Source organism: Enoplosus armatus, chromosome 3 (genome assembly GCF_043641665.1).
Source record: "Enoplosus armatus isolate fEnoArm2 chromosome 3, fEnoArm2.hap1, whole genome shotgun sequence".
NCBI classification, from domain to species: Eukaryota; Metazoa; Chordata; class Actinopteri; order Centrarchiformes; family Enoplosidae; genus Enoplosus; species Enoplosus armatus.
The window spans coordinates 19097248-19119668 of NC_092182.1; the positions used below are offsets into that span (position 1 = coordinate 19097248).

Consider the following 22421-nt stretch of genomic DNA (forward strand, 5'->3'; position numbering starts at 1 on the left):
GTAAATGGAAAACTTTACACTGTAAATTGTTTGGCCAAGGGAGACGAGGACACAGGACAAAGACTCCGAGGACACAGATTTTCCACAGCAGCCAGTCAGCAGGCTCAACAGAGCAGCTTAATTGAAGAGCCTGAAATAGAGACTCTCTATTAGGGCTGAAGAGGCTCCCTTACCAGCAGCCTATCAGGAGCGACAATTGTCTGACTTTGCTCTCTGTACACCCTCAAGATAGCAGAGTGAGGAAAAAAAGGGACACAATTACCACATAGCACAAAGATGGTGCATAGTCATTGATAGGAGGCTCGTTTGTGCATGTTGTGCCAATTTAGCGCTGACACAAGGTGGTATGTCTTGTAACTTAAAGCCAAATTGCTGCACCGAAGTGTGTTTTTGCTCTCTTCCAGCAGTAAGGTTGGAGTGTGACTGTATATCTTATATCCGAGTTTGAGTATTTGGCTGATGATCATATCATACAAGTGACTTATCATGCATCAGGAGAACAGTGAAAGTGCTGGATGGTCTATGATGCTCCCCCTACAAGCCTGTATTTTCTGTACTGTTCCCTGCATGTATACTGGGCGATAAAACCACTGTGGTTCCTCTTCACTCATGTTTTACAATCTACATTCTGTCATTATAATTGTATATACTGTGATTTTCTGTTGTGAATCTATTCCGTACAAACAATGTATATTGCATGTCTGTCTGTCCTGGGAGAGGGATCCCTCCTCTGTTCCTGTTTCTGAGGTTTCTTCCAATTTTTTCCTGTAAAATTTTTTTTTCAGGAGTTTTTCCTCATTCGGATCGAGGGTCTGAGGGTGTTGTATGCTGTACAAATTGTAAAGCCCCCTGAGGCAAATTGTGATTTGTGATATTGGGCTATATAAATAAAACAGATTTGACTTGGTTACAGTAACTTTGGCTTGAGTTGTGTGAGCATTGCACTCTACTGGCAGCTATTATGTATTACAGGAATGGCTCAGCCTTAAATGTTTAAGTCTACAGCACAGTGAATACCTCATTTGATTTCTCTCACATGGCATCTGGAGCTCTGTGCCTCACAGCTGACAACAACAACAAAAACAACAACACAGCTGTATCCCCCCTCCCCCATAGAGTTGGACCTCCACAGTCGAGTTTGTGGTGTTCGTGAGTGCTGCTAATAAGATACAGGAGTTGCAGGAAGTATGTCTCTGAAATAAGAGAAAGACACCATAATACCTCCAACTGTTCCTCTTCTGAAAGCTTTCAGTGCTTGTAGGGTTTGAGGCTGGCTGTCATATTAGCTCATCTACAGTCTAAAGCTTTTGATTTCCCTGGTGAACCCCACTGACATTTCTCCTGCCTCCTCCAACAAACACACACAGAAGTCTTAGAGCTCTGCAGACCAGCCAGTCTGGCTCTTACAGTGACTATGCCACCAGATGGCAGTCAATAATACTGTAATCCCACAAATCCAGGAATCAATGCAAGGGATGCTTTTGCTGGAATAATTATGAATGCTGGAATAACTCATATAAATGATAAACAGATGGTTTTTATGGTGACATCTATAACATTTAATGCATCTTTCATTGCTTCAGTGAGATGAAATTACCTTTGGACCTAAGGACCTTTATGCTTTCATGCCTCAATTTTATGCATAACATCTTGTTTATAGTTTGTTTGATTTTTTTTTCAGTCTGTACATGGTCATGACTCATTGGATTGAATCTGTTTTTGTTTGTTTGTGCATATGTGGACAAGTATGTTGTTTTACAACAGAATCAAATCAGGGGTGGAAGGAAAATAAGTAGCTTAACTCAAGTGCTATACTTACGTACAATTTTGTGGTAATTTGCTTGATACTTGATACTGTACTTTATTTCAGAGGCGAATATTATACTTGCAACAGCTGTAGTTGTAAGTTTTCAGATTAAGACACCCAATGCATGATCAAATTCTAAAATTGGATGCATTGTTAGATTCAACAGTATATAAGGTAGTTAAAATTAACTCCATCTTGACCAGTAAACGTGTATATGCATCAATAATATTCAAATACTACTTTATGAAATAATAAATAAATAAATAAATAAAGTAAATTATACAGGTAGTATTATTAATAGTAAAGTACTATTATGTTAAATAATACTTTTAGTGTATTTTACTATCAGTACTTATGTGCATTGTGAATGCATAACTTTTATTTTTCCATTGTGGTATTACTCCTTTTACTTCAGTAAAGATGCGAGTACTTCTTTCACCACTGCATCCTATAGGCTGTCCAACTGTAAACCATAGTAATGAATCAACATTTCAAATAGTCACTACAGATTCAGGATTAGTATCACAAGAGATGACAAGGCCAGTACAACACTGTACAAAAGTGCAATAAAATTACAATGTCGGACCACAAACAAACCACAAGTCCTGTTTTAACATTTTATCCAGTAAAATACCTGTAAAGTCATTTAAACCGCTGTTGAAAGTCTTCACGTCCCATACGAAACTCTTTCAGAAGAGGCAGAAACTCCAGAAATACTAAACAAAGAAATCCAACCAAAATCCAAGAGGTGGGACGTCACTGTCCCTGCCTCCTTTTCCCAGAAGCTCGTCTCTCATTGGTCAGCGCCCAGAGCTCTGCCTCGTCCATTGGCTGGCTTCGCGGTCAGTTAGAAGGGCGCTTGGCCGTCCAGTGTTCCGCTGCGTCGGGACCAGAGGACAGAAATCAAGTGAAACAAATCTTCTGACAGGAGAAAAGTTCATGCTGGAGTTTTCAAAGACCTCAGAGGGACACATGAAGGTAAGAAGACCTACAGAAAACATGTTCGTGTTGGCGGCGTGAAGCAGGAGGCGATAATTTGCGGTGTTTTACCGTGTTTACACTTTTGGTCCAAAAGAAAAGAAAAAATGATGTAGCCAAAGTAGTGAAGGCTACAGGCCGAGCCGCTCGGACTGCATCTTCTCAAGATCAAATGACACGAAGATGCGTTTTGTTCGTGCAAAAATACATATGACTTTTATTATGACTAAAGATATGGGCTATTCTTATCAAACATCAAAGAAGAAAAGCGATGACCGCTTCATCTTCATCATAGTGTTATAGCTACTGTTGTTAAATAACGCCTGTGTCAACTCCAGTTAAATGTATATGTTTTTAATACGTTTTTAAGACTAGGATGCATCAAAGCCAGTAGGTAGCACGCTGAGTGAGTGAGTAAGTGGCCTACACAAAAAATAGGTTGGCCACCAAATCCAATTTACTATCCAGACATGCTGCTTCTGGTCAGCCAACCTGATTACCACAACAAGGAAATTCAGCAGACCTCTCAGGCTGCACTCCCCCTCAGTTAACCCTCATTTCATGATAAGGTTTGTGGGCCAAAGAGGTTTCACTGTCTGTGACATTGTATTTCCCCCCCACCTCCCTTCCCAGTAAAACCAGCTGGAAGATGATGTGAGGGAAGATGTGGAAAAAGTTTCATACACTGAAAAAGTTTCGCATGTAATCGGACATGCTCATTGCACATTGTTAGTGTAACTGTTGCAGTGATCCAGCATGAGCAGCTGACTTAGAAACTGTCCTCAAGACTAAGAAAAGGGGATTTTTTATGGACTCAGATATGATTTGGGTGAAGGAGGTTAATTTTCCACTTATACAAGCAGCCACTCACAAACCGAGGGCCCCTTTGTACTGGAGCAGGGCATATGTTTTTGCAGTAAAAGCTTGCTACTATGTGTTTTTAATGAGTTTACAGTGTTGCAGACGAGGCACATGGCTAACCAGGCTTAAAACAAACTCGGATAAAAAGGATTATGGACACAGGGCTTTCGTCATCGGGAGTGGAGCTACGAGAACGTGTGGGAATATTTGTATTTCCCATGCCATCGCTCGGTGTTTATACACCGATTCTAACTTGGAGGTATTAGGTGAAATAATATTAAAATAATGAGGATCTAAACAAGCGTGGTGACACATGTAGGCTCCCGCTGGGTCAGACATTTCTCATAACACAGCACACACTCTTCTCACAGTGATTACAGCGGCCTGTGAAATTAGCAAGCAAGCCTGTAAAACCAAAACCGAGGGGAGGTGTGTATGCTGTAGTTTAATTAGCATTTTACCCCTGTGGTTAAGCCGCAGAGCATGAGTGCTGGTGGAGGCAGAACTAAAAACACTGTGTGCCTTCTTTGTGAGAGGACGTTGCTGTAGGGATTTGGCTGTAGGCGCAGTTCACCAGGGTCATGGCTCATTCGTCTTCTTCTCACTTCTGCACACTCCTCTACATACGTGTCACAGTACATTTAAATGCTGCAAAATACGCTCATTTGCCGCACAATTTTTCTCAATTAGCCACACTGTCACAGCAGTCGTCTTCAGGTTCCTCTGTTGCTGATGTTATTGAGGATGCCTGGGAAATATTGTCGCAACTAGCTCTGATATGAAAGGCCGGTGGCTCCTGTCTCTCATTATGCAACCAGTGCTCCAAGAGATCAGCTCACCCCCCTGCGAATGACTTCACGATGTGGAAAAGTTGTGGTGACCACAGAGCGCTCAGAGCCAAGCCCGGGCCTGTTGAATGAATGCTGGTCCAGGTGTGGATCACAGTCTAGTAAATAGCAGTGAGGGAGATTTTTCAGCCACATTTCAGAAAGAATATTTTTGTGATTCAAGCGAGGGTGTACTTCTGTTATTAAGTAGTCAGCCAGTGCAGCGTCCATCCTACGTGTCCCACATGATGACTCTCTTCTGAAAAGGATGCTTAGTGTAATAACATCAACAGCTTTGATCTCATTTCAAAGAAGGGCCCGCATACGTTCACTTGGCCAGAGTGCGGTTGGATGTTTGAGGTGCGGACACCGCAGGGCTTGTCAGCACAACCAACACAGCTGTGAGATTAGAGTGCAGAGACACTACAAAGAGACCACATCACATTTCCAACACAAAATAACTGTCACAGTACCCATTATGAATGGAACACGCAGTGGGAAAACATAACAAAGCGATTTGATTTTATCTTCAACACTGATCTTGAAAAGTTCAGTTAGTCAGCTTCAAGTATTTAACACAGATGATGGAACAGCTTGTATCCGTGTCTGATGATGAACATGCCGACTTGGATGGTTGCCATGTTTGTTAGTTGTCATATTAGTTAGTTGTACTATTGAAGTTGTACATTTTGCTGTTGTTTAGGACGCCTGCTAACTCATTTATTTTTAGAACAATAGGTGTATATCTTTACGTAATATTCGCAATATACATTTTGCTTAAGCAAACTTTAATAGATTTGTTATGTAGTGCACCTCTGAACTACACCCAAAGTAAACTGTCTGGTTTCTCCTCATACTGAGGGAAAAATGTTACTACATATTTTGTACACTCCCAAGATAATAACCACATGTCCACATAAAGCTCATAAATCAGTAGGCTAGATCAGATAGATAAGATGTCTGTCTGAATGTCTGGTTTGTGGGAATTGGAAAAACATGGGGCTTTGTTTCAAGATGGAATGAAATAATTGAGAAATCATTGTGGGAAAACAGTTTTCCTGGTTTATAGTTTCTCAGTGTTTCCTCTTTTGGAGTTGAATAATGATCTGATAGAATAAATCAAGTACAGGTTAAAGTATTTCATTTTATGATTAAGAGTAATTTCAAGTACCACACATGTCCATTTGCATCATTATCAAAACAGTCAATCCAATTCAATTAAGTCAAGTTCTTCTCTTTCATCCTTTGCCCTCACAGTCCCAGCTGAATATGGAGAGTTTGACCAAGCCAGAGTTGCTGATGCTTTTCAGCATCCTGGAGGGAGAGCTGGAGGCCCGGGACCTGGTCATCGATGCCCTGAAGGTACCTATCAGTGGAGCTGGTAACATAATTATAACTTAAAGTGCAAAAAAACTCTTTTCAATATAAAACACTCACCCTCTCTTGGTTTGAAAAGTGGCTGTTTTGAGATACCATTTAATAGTGACAAGTTTTCACAACAGGGAAAAAGTATCCAGACTGTCAGAAGAAACCTTGCAAACCACAGCTGTAGCATATTGCCACATTGCTGCGTGCTTCTTTTTGTAGTTTGCACAGAGAGCTTCTTACATTGGTCACTCATAACAAACTGTATGTGACAAATAAAAATTGTGGAAAGCAGACAAACATTATGCTGCAGCGGTGGTTTGGGACATTTCTGTGGACATTTTGATTTTGTGCTGTAAGAACTTTGCAACTGACATGAAGCTTATCACGGCCACAGCTCTCTGTGAAGAAACAAAACTACCAACTTTTAAAGCCAGTAGGAGTTGGGCCTGCACAAACCTACATAGGTGGATGCCTGTAACATACCACAGCACATCAGGATCTGGCAACAAAATAAGGAGGAAAAAAAAACAGCTAAAACAATTAAGATTTAGTCTAAGTAACCCTGTTGATAGCATTAATTTCCTGTGAAAAAAGTTCACTGTATGGAAGCGACAAAGCCATGTGTCCATGAAGCTAATAGTCCTCTGGATCTATCCAATTTGCTCGCAGCAAACTAGTGTCTGTGCCTCTGGAGAATGGAGTAAATCTCTTGGGGCTTTGTCTCATAAGTCATCCTTTTCATAAGTTTAAATGAGTATCATCCCAGTGAATTTGAACACAAACTCAATTAGAAGTAGCCACAATGTAGAGCACACTCTCACTCACACACACGCGCACACACACACACACACACACACACACAGTCCGACACAGATCAGCTACTTCCAACCTTAGGATGTCTTACTTTGGCGGGATTAATGCTGCATTTTAATTAAAGGATTGTCAGGCTATTTTCCCACACTGCTGTGCTGTGTCCTGCAGACCTACATACTCAAGCTTCCAGTGACTATTTGGATGGATGGATGGCTTTAAGGATGTTTTGTCATTTATTAAAACAGTCGTAAACTTACTTCAGTAACAGTGTGTCTCTGTGACGCTGTTAATAAACCACAAACCTGAGATAAGCAGTGATGAAGCAACTTCATGACGCAGCATTTCTGCAAAAGATGCTCGTACCTTTCTGAAACATTTATACAAACACTGCGGACTTTATTCTCACCATTAATATTTGAGCTTTACAGCTGTTGTGCTCTCGGCATGCTATTCACTTTGCTGGTGTAAAATGCACCATTGAAAGAACAAACTGGAGAGGCAGCCAGCAAACTAGAGAGCAGCCGTCTAAGAGGGCCTACTGCTGAATGTTCATGTGTTGTGTCTAGACCACATTCCTACATCTCTCCTGGGATCTGGCCATCTAAGGCAAGAAGAGTTACAGCACGCTGGGTGCCTGATGACTCAATGTGAGCGAGAGTAGGAGTGAACAAATAAACATTGGCCTTAACTGGAGCTTGAGGGGAATATGGCTGTGCTTCTTTCATGGCACAAACTGTTAACCCATTCAGGTCTGGGATTGGATCAATGCTGCAGTGTTAACTCTTACGCAGCTTTAATTAAGGGTATAATCACCGGCCTGTGGGAAATTCATTGCAGGGAGTAAGTGAGCACTGATCTCTTCTCTGAAGGATGCATGGCTTTCCAAAGGTGAAACACTACGTCATACCTTTCTGCTGTTCCACCGTTAAGGAATTGGAGATGTGGAATCTTGGGTCTTGCCCTCACATGAAAATAAAAAATCTAAATCTAACTAAAATCAGCATGGCTCTATGGATGGCAGTGTTTTTCCGTTGGTCCACCAGTTTGGTCCAGACGGAAATATCTCAGCAACTTTTGGATGGATTGCTTTTGTACAGACGTTCATGGTCCCCAGAGGATGAATTCTACTAACATTTTATTCTGTCCAATACTTTGGTTTATGCCTCAGATATACTTTGTGTTTAGTGGTAATTAGCAAATGTTTGCATATTAACATTAAGATGGTAAACATTAAATCTGCTAAACATCAGCATGTTAGCGCGGTCATTGACTGAGTGAGTGTTGTTCCAGCTGTAAGACTGCACATGGACCGACAGTAAAAAGAGAAGTAGACTTAGTCATGTTGCTCATCTCGGTCTTAACTGACGTGTCACTGCTACACTGAGTGTCATGTGAGAAATGTTTAGCTCAACCACAAATCACCATGGTAATAACACCACTTTTCACTTCTTTGCTTTGCATGCCTTTGCTCATCTGGTTAGAAAAGTATGGGAACTGGCAAGTTTTCATGTGTAGTCTCCAGTCTCAGTGTTTCAGAAATCTAACTTTCATATCAGTGATTTTCTACTGGATAGAGTGTAAGTGCAGGATGTGAGGTTAATGATGTGGTTTTTCTATGGTTCTCTATATTCAATTATGCAGAACTATCAATGGCATTCTAACTATCCGCTGCATTTTTCCCCTTGTGACTCACTTCTGCAGCTGCTCACGCTGTGGCTTTCAAAAGGAAGTTAGTCTCTGGCAACGCTCGTGTTTGGCTCACAAAGCCCTGCTGTGATCCAGTAGTCTCTTTGCTTTGGGAAAATAATATAAGTCTTTACTTTAAGTTAAAAGGGGACTCAAATATGGAAATGAGCCTTTTAATTAACTGTCAAGTTTGCATGGTGTGGTTGACTAGAGCTTCCAAATGGACATACTTCAAACAGGTTTACCTTGTGTGTTCGTTGGTAGTGGGGCAGCACTGAAGTAGAGAAAAATAGCCTTGTTTCTAGCTTCGAGGTGCATCAACTGATTGGATTCAGTGTCAGTTACTGTAGCAGTCGTCGTGTTTCATCCATGCGACTATAATGGACAGTATTCTTCAGATATCCATTTCATTTGCAGAGAATATTACGTGCATGCATGAGCATTTCAGGGCATTTAGCAATCTGCCTAAGCAGCTCTGAAAAATATAGGACTCCGGGGTAACAAGTTCATATTTCACCTTCCCTCAGTATTACACAGATCTTGTCGCCAACATTGCATGACTGTAAGAGTCCAGGCATGTGTCAGCAAAAGATAAGCTGGATTGGAACCAGTGCAGCAATGGCACAAAGACTGCTTCCCAAGCTCAAACTCACAGGTTGCCAAGAACTGTAGCCAACAGACAAAAGCATGAATAATGGAGGTAGAGTGTGATGCATAGCAGACATGCTCTGAATGTTTATTGGTATTGTACATGTACAGTATGATGTAATGTATAAGCTCTGGTAGATTTGGGTGTTAAGTATTAGGTAACGTTAGAAATGTGTTTCCTGTAATCCCTCTTTTCACGTCTTCCACCCTCTCTACAGCAGTGGAGGACTGATGCAGAGGAAAACAGCCTCCCTTTGTGTTGTGGAAGTGCACGTCTGTATGTGCACTGAAGGGCTGGGGAGGGAGCTGAGAAAAGAACAGTCTGTGTTTATGAGTGAACTTTTGTAATAGGGGTCCTGTGAATGAGGAAAAAAATTAGAATTTAGGCCAATTATCAAGTTATGGAACATTGTGCAGATCGAATAAATAGGAAATAACAAGGGAACAAATCTCCTTGGAGAAACTTAAAGCAAAAAATCTAAATTAAGTATGTGTTTTCTTTGCACGTTTCTGAATGTTTTCCTCCTGTTTAAGCAATGGCTTACTTTTTTTTCTGTTAGTATTGCATACAACTGCAGTTATAAAAGTCAGACTGAGTATATATCCTGGAGCAACGTAGGTGTCAAGAACGGAAAACCTGATCCAAGCTTATTTCATCTCCGACCGTAAAGTGACACATCAGAGCAGACAGTCATTGACGGGAACAGGGATGGGCTGCAGGCCAAGTCTGTAGACAGATTTCTCTTTGAAGATTTCTCCTCAAAACTAGATATCTACCTTAGAAAAAAATCAACCCTAAAAAAATTTGATAGTATAAAATCTTGCTCATGGTGTTCTATTTTAGTATTTATATAAATCACAAGTGTGAATTCAAAAAAAGATCTTTGGCAGACAGATGTGATGTTTTTCAACTTAATTAGATGTGAAACTCGTATTGTATAAACAGGACAAGGACTAAATGCCACATTCATAAGATTTTCTACATCGCACACAAGACTTTTGTTGAGGTGCTTTGTGGTCATTGGGCTTTAGATCGCGCCCACATTTGAGAGGCATTTTTGAATACTCCTGGGCGCCCCGTGTTTTCCTGTTTCACTCCTCCATGCTGTTTGATCCGCCTTCACACCGTCCTCAGTGGACTGGATCAAATAACAGCAGCAGAGCCTCGCAGCCTTGCCCTCCTCTCTCTGTACCAGATGAGCTAATATTGTTGAAGATGACAATCACGAAGCCTATGATCTGTTGTGAAACACAGCTTGGACTGTCTCTGTCTGTAGACATCCATCGTCCCTCCCTGTGTTTCTCTAACTGGGAAAAACAATTAATTTGCTTTAATAAGGCCTGTTCAGTTCTCTCCTGTTCTGTTCTCCGATTATGGGTTTTGGTATTTTTAAGTGTTTTGTCTTCTTTCTCAGTGCTGCTTCTAGTTGCTTAACACAAATTTATCTTTGTACGAAATTGTCAGTCATGTCAGAATGCCTCGATTACAGCTTTTAAATCAATTATATGCAGCCCTAGGAGATTATTCACAAATAATTTCTCTTGATAATAATAATAGGGATGCCCCTATCCAATACACACCTTATTAAACAGACCACATATAAGCCATGACGTGGCTGATCCACATTACATCCAATTTCTTCCTAATGTTAACTTACATTAAATTGCCCATGCAGTAACGTATATCCATTTTAAATTTGGGAAAAAGAAAGTACTGGTATTGGATCAGTACTCGGTATTGGCTGATACTCTGAGCTGAGGTGTTGAAACCGGTGCTGGAAGACAAAAGGTTGGATCGGTCTATCCCCAGTTAAAATAGCAGTAGTTCTACTCTAATATAGTGCAGTTTGGGAGGGGTCATGGTATATCTGTGTGCTCAGCTATAACACCCCCACACACACACAGTCAGCACTTACAGGCCCTGCATGAACAGTGAATGGGCTGAATATTGCTCTGCAGGCCCATCCACACTCTTGACTACACTTTAAACTTCTCAAGTAATCTTGGTATCAGTCATCAGGAGCTCTGTCCTCACCCTGCCAGAGAGGATACTGTTCTCTCTAATCTTTTGATCCTCTTTTGTTGAAACCTCACTAAGACACATCGCCAGCTCTGCTCTAGCCCCCCCCCATTCTCTCTCTCACTTCAGCCCCTTTTCACGGCAGGCCCAAAGGCATCTGCTGAACCTGAACTGTCTTGCTGCTATTATCCCTCCTTTGTCATGAGTTTAAACAGAGAACAGGTCTGTCTTGGCCATAGCCCAGTCCAGAGCAGCTGTCCTGCTAAAGATAGACAGACACACACCATCTGTTGCTCCTTCCTCCTGCTAGCACGCTCTCTCTATCTTGTATTTTTATGCATTTCCTCTCCCTCTCTTCCCCTTCTTTCATCTACAGCTCATTTACCACTAGAGATATTGATCATGGTGTGTGGAACACAGTATTCGATTTCCTGTTTAATGGGAGAGAAATTACAGCAGCATGTGTTAACTAAAATCATAACTGCCAGTGATTATAACTATCAAATGTGGTTTTTTTTGACTGAATGTTAAAAACTGCTTAAATTAATTGCAACTAGGGTTAGATGTGACCAATCCATTGTCTAGAAACTTTGAAGACCAACATGTATACGCTGGTGCTATTCCTAGTTTGCAATTCGAGGTAGAAGGTCGACTAAGTGGAGAAAAAAAGGGCTGTGTTTGCATCTCTGAGGCTTCACACAGAAGTGCTTTGAGCTAAATTCATAAATTTCTAACATGCTCACAATGACAATGTTAACATGCTCATGTTCAGCAAGTAGTAATATTTACCAGTTTAATCAGCTTAGTTTGGCATGTTAGCATGCTAACATTTGCTATTTGGCACTAAACACAAAGTACAGTTGAGGCTGATGGGAATGCCATTACCTTTGCAGGTATTTGGTCAAAAACCGAAGCGTTAGACAAATTAAAATTTTGCCTGATGATGGCGCTAGGTGAAAAGTCAGAAGATCACCAAAGGTATTACATGAACAGACATGAACGCGTCTACAAAATTTCATGGCAATCCATCCAATAGTTGAGATATTTCACTCAAAATCAAATCGTACATAATCAAGTCAATTGGATTAAACCTCTGGGGAATCTGAATGTCTGTACCAAATTTCATGGCAATGCATTCAATAGTTGTTGAGATAATTCAGTCTGGACCAAAGTGTTGGACCGACCGACAGACATTGTCATTCGTAAAGCCATGTTGCTAACATGGCTAGAAATCCCTTTGAAAATGTATATACAGGAGTCAGCATCCAATAACAGCTTGGACTCGGATCGCTTTTCTGGCTTGTCAAATTTGTCTAAGAAGACTCAGACACTACAAAAACATTTGTGCAAAAGCATAAATAAGCCAAGCCATTCCACTCATTAACATTTATACCACATAACCTGCAGACCACAAACATACTGTAACCAGTTAATCGATCTGTCTCCCTCTCAGTGCCTCCTCTCACTCTTCTCTTCCCATCTCCACAGGCCCAGCGTAAAGAGCTGTTTATCCAGGAGCGCTATGGCAGGTACAACCTCAGCGACCCCTTCCTGGCCTTGCAGAGGGACAGTGAGGCTGTCGGGGGCCAGAACAAGGACCCGGGCTCCACCTCCAACCCTCTGGTGGTTCTCAAACTGGTGGTGAGCCACTGCAGGAGGATGCAGGAGAAGATGTTGGCCCAGCTGGCTGCAGCGGAGAGCAGGCACAGAAGGGTGGGTGTGGATGTGTGGTTCTTAATTAGTAGAGGCAGAAATGAGCTGGTTCCTTGTGCGGATTAAAAAAAAAAATCAATTGGGAAACATAAAAGATAAATGCTAGACTCAATCGTGGAAAATATATAAAAACAACATGAGTGGAGAAGGCAACCAGTTAAGTGCAATGGGGATTTTTTTTCTGAAAGTATACAATATATAAAAACAGCTGGCAACAACATCTTGGTACACAAAACTAATTTGAATAATTAAATCATCCCTCTTCATTAAAACCTTTTTGTTTCTTAAAGGCTTTTTTTCAAGAACAGCAGAATAACAAATTAAAAACAGCATTGTTTTCAGCATGAACTATTTCCAAGAGGTAACTGTTGCAGGGTTACAGACATGAACAAAGAAAAATAAAATACCTGCACACTGATGTCACGTTTTCAGTTTTTCTTTTGTTTCATGTGAGCTTGAAGTTAGAGTGTGAACACACATTATTTACAGACAGTGATGAAACACAACACGTCATTGTGTCCTGATATTGTCCTGATTTAAATATATATGAAAGGACAATATGCCCAATCTGTGTCATCACAAAATTCCTGTAATTTTATTTTTATATCACGAGTTTTGCACAAAACACATCAGTAACTAGAAGTAGATTTTGAAACTTTGAGACTGCAAAAACGTGTTTTGCAGAGAAGGATATGAAGCAGAAGGTAAACCTAACAGTTTTAAATATAGTCAAACATTTTGTGTTGAAGACAAACAAACACAAAACACTACATCATTTTAGGCTTTGTCAAACAACACAGAGAAGACTGTGCTTTTATCTGCAGGCGCAGCAGCACACGATACTCATTTCGATGAGCCACATCATGTAGTTGTTTAGCTTAACTGCCATCAGCATTTTTGCTTACAATGTAGTAATCATACGGCTCCAAAATAACCGTTATTGGCCTTATGATCTGGCATGAGTTTGGCTTGGCCTGCTATTTTCATTCCTGACTCTCTGTCTCCCCGCTGTGTTTGCTTCAGGTCATTGCAGATCTGGAGGAGGAGAAGAGGAGGCATGCCGAGGACACAGCGGAGGGAGATGATGTCACTTACATCCTGGAGAAGGAGAGGGAGCGCTTACAACAACAGGTGCCCTCTAATGAATGGTGACATGGAGTGCACTGCAAATATTTGTCCAAAATATACTGGATAAATCTGGGTTAAAACAACTGGTGTCAAAAGCTTTGAAGTAAACTGTAACCATCCCCACTGTCTAAATCAATACACTGTTTACTACTTCTGAGTAGCTTGGTTATTGTGCGGCCCGGTCTTCTCGGTCTTTGCAGCTGGAATTTGAGCGGAGCCAGGTTCGGCGGTTGGAAAAAGAACAGCGGCGGATTACTGACCAGCTGGAAGAAGAACGGGCTCAGCACAAACAGCTCTCTTGCGCTTTGGCCAAAGAGTGCAAGTGGGCGAGTGCCAGAGCTCTGGAGGAGGGTCATAGGCTGACTGAGCTGAATCGTAAACTTGACAAGGTAAGAGCACAATCCGAGTTAGGCAATTTATTTCCTTGTGTTCTTACAAATGTTAGACCTGGTTATATGTTTTGCACAATGGGTGAACAGACTCTTTCTCACGCAGGAGAAGGAGGCTTGTCAGGCCCTGAGAAAGGAGCTGGAGGACGAGAGTAGGAGAGCTCTGAGGATGGAGGCGAGGGTGGAGGAGCAGCTGGCCGAGTTTGACACGGAGCGAGAGCAGCTCCGCTCACGTTTGAAGAAGGAGGAAGCTCACTGTTGCCAGCTACAACAACAGGTGGGAACACTTGAACGCATTCATCGTGCAGGTGGCAGTAGATTGCACATTTTGCATACTATTACTACCTCAAGTCATTTCATCTAATCTTAGTGCAAGAGAAGAAAATCAGCTTGCATCGTACAGCCAAATTTCTGCTCCAAACTAATCTTTTTTTCTCCCCATTTTGTGATCAGGTAGAAGAGCTGAGGAGGAAGCTGGAGGAGGCGAATATGACGAGAGATGTTAGGGAAGTAGTTACAGCTCCAGTGGAGGCAGGAGGAAAGGAGTGGGCCACAAAGGTTCCTCCAGGAAAGACAGCAGTAGACACTATAAAGGTCGAGGACATTGAGGAAGACAGAAACCAGCAACCTGTGCAGCCAAAAGTCAACGGTCACCACTGTCCGGTGGAGACCAATGGGCACCATGGTCCAAACAACGCCCTCTCAGAGAAGATCTGCCTACAGAATGGGAATGAAAGCTCTCCAATTCATCAGACCCAGACATCCTTCTCCTCCTGCAGTGCTGCCCCCTCCGCTCTCCCACCCTCCTCCCCCTGCGCCTCGCCTGTCCTTGCCAAACGCCCACCAGGAAGCCCGAGCCCAGGTGGCTACCAGTCTCCCTACCAGGCCGGGATCAACCAGCGCTTCCACGCTGCTCGTCATAAGTTCCAGGGTACCATCGACCCGGAGCCTCAGTCCCAGGCCGCTCAGCCTCCCCTCTCGCCAAAGGACGTCTCGCCTGTGACCAGCAGCTCTTCGCTAGAAGCCAGCCCAGTCAAGCAGATGGCCCGGAGCACAGTCACTCAAGTCCTGTCTCGCTTCACCACCGTCCAGCAGAGCGCCGCACCGAAGCTCGCAGCTCAGAACAATTCACCCTTCGGTACAGACTACCGCAGCCTGGCGGCGCCCTTGTCTCCGGTCATCGGAAGGGCCGCAGGAGCACTTCCACAGGGGATCAGATCACCTACCATCCCCAGGGCTGACAGGGGCAACCCTCCACCCATCCCCCCTAAGAAGCCCGGCCTGGCCCAGGCCCCTCCCTCCCCGGCCGCAGTGCCAAGATCTGCCAGCCATTTCTCTGACAGCCCCCTCTCAGGCAGCTGTGGCCTCACCTCGAGCCAGGAGGGAGTCAAAGAACTGGACATGGTGGTTTCTTCTAATTAACTGATTATTTGATTTGTTAATAAATCAGTCAGCTGCTGCTCTGCGTGTGACATGATGGTTTAATCCACAGATATTGTTTTGTACATGACAGGATTTATATCCTATGCTTTTATGAACAGAGGTCCCTTCAAACACTGTTATAATTATATTTATTAGATTTTGTTTTAAATATGCGCTGAGGCATTATTTTAGGTAGTGATTAGGAGCTGGTACTAATGAACATTTACAACCGATAGTTTTAGTTTCAAATGTGCCAATGCTGTTTGTTGGGCACAACGTACTGTTACTGTTTATTAAGTCTTTTTTATGGTGTCATATTTCCAAAGAATACAAATCAATTCATCACGTGAAGAGGTGTCATTTTTTCCCTATACTTTGTCTCAAGTATGTTTCTTGTTATTACAACAAATACTGTAATCTTCCACGTAGCTGTCGTTTTTATAAAAATGTATAGTTCATTTTATAAATGTTCCTTAGTTATAAATGTATGATAGTTTTACACAACAGATAATCTAATCAGTGTGGTACTGAGCTTTGTTCATGTATTACTTTAATGTTGCATAGTTATGATAATCTTATAGGCTCAGATTATATGCAGCCACCATTGTACAATATCTTGTTTAAGATGAGTGATTCTGATGAATGCCTTTTGTCATTTATAAATCACCATTATAAAAACACAGAAGTATTTTATAGTCTATTATGGCTTTGGTTAATATCACAACACAGCTGCCGTGTTGCCATGTTACTTTTGTCAGATCCTTTACAGTGCTGTATATGCTGGAAAGTGACAGGTTTAATAAATTAATCCCAAAGATTGTCATGTATTCATCTCTTTATTTATACTCTCATAGGAGTTATATGTTGCCAGTAGGCAGTGATGTAGGTATTAATGCCAACAATAGTACTAATCTAGTAAGGGAAAGCTGCTTACAGTGTGGAGCTGCAACTAACCATTATTTTCATTATCAATTTATTTTGCAGATTATTTGGCCTATAAAATGTCAGAAAATAGTGAAAAATGCTATAATTTCTCATATAGCTTATTATTGGCCCAAAGATATTCAGTTGACTTTCATATAGAATCAAATACTCACATTTGAGAAGCTGAAACCAGGAAATCAGTTTGGCTTTTTTGCTTGAGAAATGATTAAAATTATCAATCAATTGCCGATTGTTGCTGATTAATTTTCTGTAGATTGACCCATTGATTAATCAACTAATTGTTGCAGCTGTAATTTAGTGGAATACAAGTGAATAATGAATCTGTATTGTATTTCATACTTACACCTAGCCAGTCAACAAAGATTCCAAGCATTAGAAGATTGATAACAAGTAGTAAAATCTGACATCATGTATTCAATAGATAAAGGTTTTGGCCAAGAAAGGAACAGTATTCTGCAGTACGGCTAGATAGTGTTTTTAGTATTGTACTGCCAAAGAGTGTCCTCTAGAGGTCAGTATTTGATAAGTAGCAAGACTAAGTAGCTATCTGCAGGCTGGGAAATACAAAGATACATGAATTATTACTCCTCAGAGATTTGACGTCTATCACAGTTTCTTTCATATATACAATAAATGAATCTGGGGTTTTTTTTGTCATTCGAAATATTCAATAGATTGTATCGATGGGTACTTGACCTGTTGGCACTATAAAAAGATAGCTGTAGATATGCAGCAATAAGTAAGTAATAATCCATGTTTATATACTATATTATCCTCTACTGTGGATTTAGTTTCATGCAGAGTTAACATGCAATACCATCTTTTTAAATAGTAACAATAGTTTTTAAAATAAGTAAAGTAAATTTCAGAGGAGATGCTATATATGCACATAAGATATTGAGTTAGTACTATATTGGTGGTTTTATTCTAATACCCACTGGATATTTCTGTATTTGTGTGAATGTGAAGAAGAATCTCACCTTTTGCTCCCGTTTGGTTGCACAGATAAGTTATGAAACCCTTAAGTGGACTGAAGTGTTTGTTATTTTGTGCCCTGCGTTGCTTCAACTGTAAACAGTGCTGGAGTGGTGTGTTGTTTAAGTGATGCAACTGATGAGAGAAAGTGGGTGGTGGTGATGAGTTTGCAATTTCATAAGTGCACAGAAAATACAGAAGGATGCTTGACAAATATCTTCTCTGTGATCTATAATGTCACAGTATATATATAGTCACACACACACACACACACACACACACACACACACACACACACACACACACACACACACACACACACACACACACACACACACACACACACACACACACACACACACACACACACACACACACACACACACACACACACACACCGCCTGACATCATGGCCAGCAGATACATGCAGAGCTGACTGGGCTTTCCGTCACACTAAATCCCCCTCCTGGTTGTTAGAGAAGGGTTGGCTGGTTAACGGGACGGGTCACCTCTTCCCTGCTCAGCTCACCTAATTAACATTCCAGTGTAGGACAGAAGGGCCGCATCCCAAATCCAGCACAGGCACGCCTGGTCCTCCAGCAAAGCCCCATCTTTCTCAGCCTCCATAAACACAGGCTCAGGTTGATGAGCTGCGAGGGGCCACGTCCTCGCTGCTCTCACTGCCAGCATGGCGGCTCACTCTGCTCTACTGTACTCTACTGTCGTCCTCTGCTGGGAGTCAAACCACAACACTGAGCAGAAGACATAATAGTCTATGTTGTAAAGCCTTGTGAGATTGTTTTAAAACCATTGGCTTTTAGTAAAATAAATGTCAATGAAAGCTTGCACAGTACACATAACCTGTTTTTTGCCATCTACTTTGGCTTTGTTTGAGTAGTTCTTTTGCCTCACTTTCAAAATTTGGATGTCTTACACATCTAAGTTCACCTGAAATGTCTTTGTATGCATTAATATTCAAACGCTGACTTAATATTCAAACTCTGACTTCAGGCTTTGGGCTACATGACTGGGATTAAAAATGATGCTTTTTAAACAACTTTTATTCAAGCTATGGGTCATGACCCACACTGGATCTTGGCTCTCTTTCTGTTAGGATTCCACATGGCGAGAGGGGTAATAATTTACTTTTTTCCCCTCAGAATAAATCTCAGAGCAGTAGATTACATTTCTTTTCAAGTGCCCAACATCAGAAAGTTGGCAAATCCATTTCTCCTGGAGTGGAAGTGAAAATTCTTAACGTAGATTTGTTGGATCTTTTCTCAGTAAGGCCTGTGTGAGACGTGCTTGTGATAAAGCACTACATATATAAATAAATGAACTTGAACTTGAACTTGAAAAGGATTGCTGCAGCCACATGTCCCTCCTGGGCGGACCTGGTAAGTGCTGTACTTTATGACTGCGGTGCACAAAAGCAGACATACAATGAGACACGTGGTCTCATGGCTGCAGTGTCATGTTGTGTGAATGAGATGACAAAACTGAGGTCAAGGAGGGAGCACGTAACCTGTCACGAGTTAAACCCTAAATTTACGGCCTTCTCCTTTCAGACCTGTTGTATGAAAGCTGTCTGTCTAGCCCTCCATTTTCCTGGCTGTATCAGCGACGGCTTCTGTCACTGCACTGGTCTCACAACAATGTCCTAATCACTGTCATCTGTGCTGCGGCTTGGAGTGCTCCAATCTCTTTCTTATCCTCTTGCTCTCTTTTTTCTTTCCTCCCTCTCGTCCCCTCTTCTCTGTCCAAAATTAGCCCAGGCCATGAGATGGGCCTAGAATAGGAGCTCTGGCCCCCCCACACCGAGCCTCTTAAAAGACCACAGCTGGAGCTGGCTCAGAGAAGAAGGCAGAAGGAGAGGGAGGGCCGGATGACGAGTGTTATCGCCACCATCACCTGCTCCCTTGTAAAGCAATTTGTTATAGAGTTGTCACTGTAAAATCCATAGCTTGTCCTGGGGTAAAGAAAGACAGGGTCACATGTAATAAGGATCCGGGTGTCGCTCCAAATCCAGATATGACATAAGTGAAGGACGAACAGCTGGGCTATGTGAGAGTCTGTCTGTGTGTGTGTGATATGGAATAAGAGGGGAGAGTGTCCAGTGACATTTATTTATTTGTTGTTTTGGGAAAGAAATATGAAAAATGACAATTTCCTTTGTAAATTGGAAAATCGGAAAATTGGAAAAGTTTACATTCACAAACACACTATTATATTCACGGTCTGTGCTGTGGTATTTTCAGGCAGCTGCATTGTTATTGACCTTTATGGAGGTCTCTGACAAACACCCCTGCATTTGCACGAATTCAAATGACCTCACACTCTCATACACACGTACTGTATTGCACATAGCGTAAGTGTCTTTCTCTACCTACGAGACGAACGCAGCACCAAAGTGACTCACTGAAGTCGCAGCGATACGAGCCAGGAATGTCCTTGAGGTGGGTCATATGTTTCCACATTGGCTCGATGAGGCAAACCTGTTTCTGGATCGGGACTGTTGATATGAGCTGAACTGCAAACATGCACTCCGGTGGCATTACAGAAGAGGTTCAAGTGCTCAGAGCTGGCGGGAAGATATTTACTCTCCCGTCATGAGTTGCATGGTTGGAAGGCAACTTTTTTGAAGTTATTAATCATTTTCTAACAGGAGAGGACTGTATCGGGCCCCATACCAAACTTGGAGAAGCAGGCATTACAGCACATATAAGCCAAAAGTCAACTACCATGCAAATGTAAAGTGTCTACTTAACCGGTGACAAGTGACCGAAGTCAAAGTAATTACCAGGTCAGAGTATTTTCTCCAGCGTTTCCCACCCTCGGCTATAACTGGAGGAAATTTAAATTACGTATGCGTTGTCAAATATTTGCTTTTTGACACTCAGCCTCACTTCTCGTCTCATCTCCCCCTGTGTGAATGGTATTCTTGAGTTTTGCGTCTTGTGTGTATGGGTAGTCCTCTTTCCAGGTCTTCATGGTCAAGAGGAGGTCTTGTGATTCAAGTCCTGACAGTTTTGGTGGAACCTCGATGTTGCTTGACTTTTTCCCCAGATATGTATTTTATATGTTAGCAGTTTATTTAACTGATATTGTAATTCAGTTTCTTCATAGTGTGATTTCGCTATTATTATTTCTGTCTTTTCTGGACATACGGTATCTATTGCATGATGTCTGTCTGTCCTGGTGGATGAAGCTCTCCTCTGTTTGGATAAGACAGAACTGCCAAAACAAAACAACAGAGGGTCTGAGGACAGGTGCTGTCATATGTTGTACTGATTGTAAACCCCTTTGAGGCAAATTCGTGATTTGTGCTTTTGGGCTATATAAACAAAATTGACTGACTGCAGCTACCTGATGAAAGCTTTTCAGGAAACAAGTTTAATGCTTGGCCTGAAGTCTGTGCATATTTACAACTGCCTTTCAATTGGTTTCTTGAACTCCAACCAGTTAAAATCTTAGACAGCACAAGTTAAGAGGGCTCCACGCAACAGCAAAGATGTTTTGATGTGTTTAATTCTGGAAGAGACCAATCACAGTGGAACAACAGGCATATGAAACAATGTCTAAAATGCCCCCTGGGAAAGATTACCTGTCTCTATGGAGACACCAAGTTCCTGTTTAATGATGTGTCAAAGCATGAAAGCTTGACCCCTCATAGCTGAAGGTTCCCAAGCAAAACTTTCTCCTCTACACTGATGACACAAACTGACGATTTGGTCTAATAATATTAAGAAACGAAGAGTAACATCGCGCCAAATGTTTTCCTTCGTATCAATACTTTTAATCATCTTTGTGAATAAATGATTTATTTAACACGGTTGCCACAGGAGGCTTTTTGGTTCAGTTGCACATCTTCCAAACATTAAATGTGTAATAACAATCCTTAATGGTTTTGAACTCAATGATTTTAAATGTTCTACTATGAAAAGACATTTTAGTGCAGAAATTAACCAAAAATTATTTAATTTTAGACAAATTTCTCTAGAATGTTTCTACTTTTAGAGAACTACCTTCTTATATATTAAACTGACTGTCAAGGTATAACAAGTCCCCAGGGAAATATTGCACAATGCTACTAGATATACAATACCATGGCAGCTGAGTGCAGGTACAAACTGCTGGAATCGTTACTATTAGAATATTATAGGAACATCATTGTTGTTGTACCATTGTTAATGGCTGTTCTGAAGCGGAACAGAGTTGGATGCGTTGATTTTTAAGCAGTAGACATCACAGGCAGGGATCACTTTCATTCAAAATACATTTATACATCTCATTTCCTGCTGTCTGTTGGTCTACATACTGCTATTTGCGATCTTCTGACAAAGGGGTGGGGGAGGAGGGGGTCACAGACAGCTGACGCACCGCAGCGGAGGGCTGCGCGTTGCGGTGCGCATCTTCATTCCCGGCTACAGCAGGAAAGGTGCGCACGACGCCTCTCCCATCCTCGGAAATACTTCTTCCACTCGACTCGTATCTCATTTAAGAGACTTTTACCACTTTCGCTTCAGCATTGGATTTTGTACTTAACTTCCCGCAGCTTCAGTGACATCGAGTTCAGTGCGCAACAGCGGAGGAGAATGAATTCATAGGCTACAAGGCTATTAAGAGACCGATTAATTACAATCTCCGACGCCAATGAAGATTATGGATGTACAATGAAAATCTGTATGTATTAAACTAGCAGCAGTTCTCTGATGGAGTTTAAAAAACAGTTTCCCTCCTTTTGAAGTTCTTTTAGTTCCCCAGTGATGGACGGCACACAATCGTCGAGGACTTTCACACCTGATTGTGCAGCTTTTGCCAACACATGAAAAGGACGCAAC

The 22421-nt window shown here is 41.7% G+C and overlaps 1 protein-coding gene across 1 annotated transcript; it reads left to right on the plus strand.

The window, feature by feature from the left end:
* Positions 1-2696: 2696 nt before the first annotated feature.
* Positions 2697-16478, plus strand: cttnbp2nla (CTTNBP2 N-terminal like a). The gene is made up of 7 exons (XM_070902613.1): positions 2697-2785; positions 5731-5835; positions 12497-12721; positions 13745-13852; positions 14050-14238; positions 14345-14515; positions 14692-16478. The coding sequence occupies exons 1-7, from the start codon at positions 2747-2749 to the stop codon at positions 15658-15660; spliced, it is 1806 nt and encodes a 601-aa protein (XP_070758714.1). The 5' UTR covers positions 2697-2746; the 3' UTR covers positions 15661-16478.
* The last annotated feature ends 5943 nt before the right edge of the window (positions 16479-22421 follow it).

What these genes read in the sequence shown, in the direction of transcription:
- cttnbp2nla (XM_070902613.1), top strand. Translation starts at nt 2,747, where the DNA reads ATGCTGGAGTTTTCAAAGACCTCAGAGGGACACATGAAG. An exon ending in CCTCAGAGGGACACATGAAG is followed by an intron (nt 2,786 to 5,730) that starts GTAAGAAGACCT and finishes TTGCCCTCACAG; the next exon opens with TCCCAGCTGAATATGGAGAG. An exon ending in GTTGCCAGCTACAACAACAG is followed by an intron (nt 14,516 to 14,691) that starts GTGGGAACACTT and finishes TTTTGTGATCAG; the next exon opens with GTAGAAGAGCTGAGGAGGAA.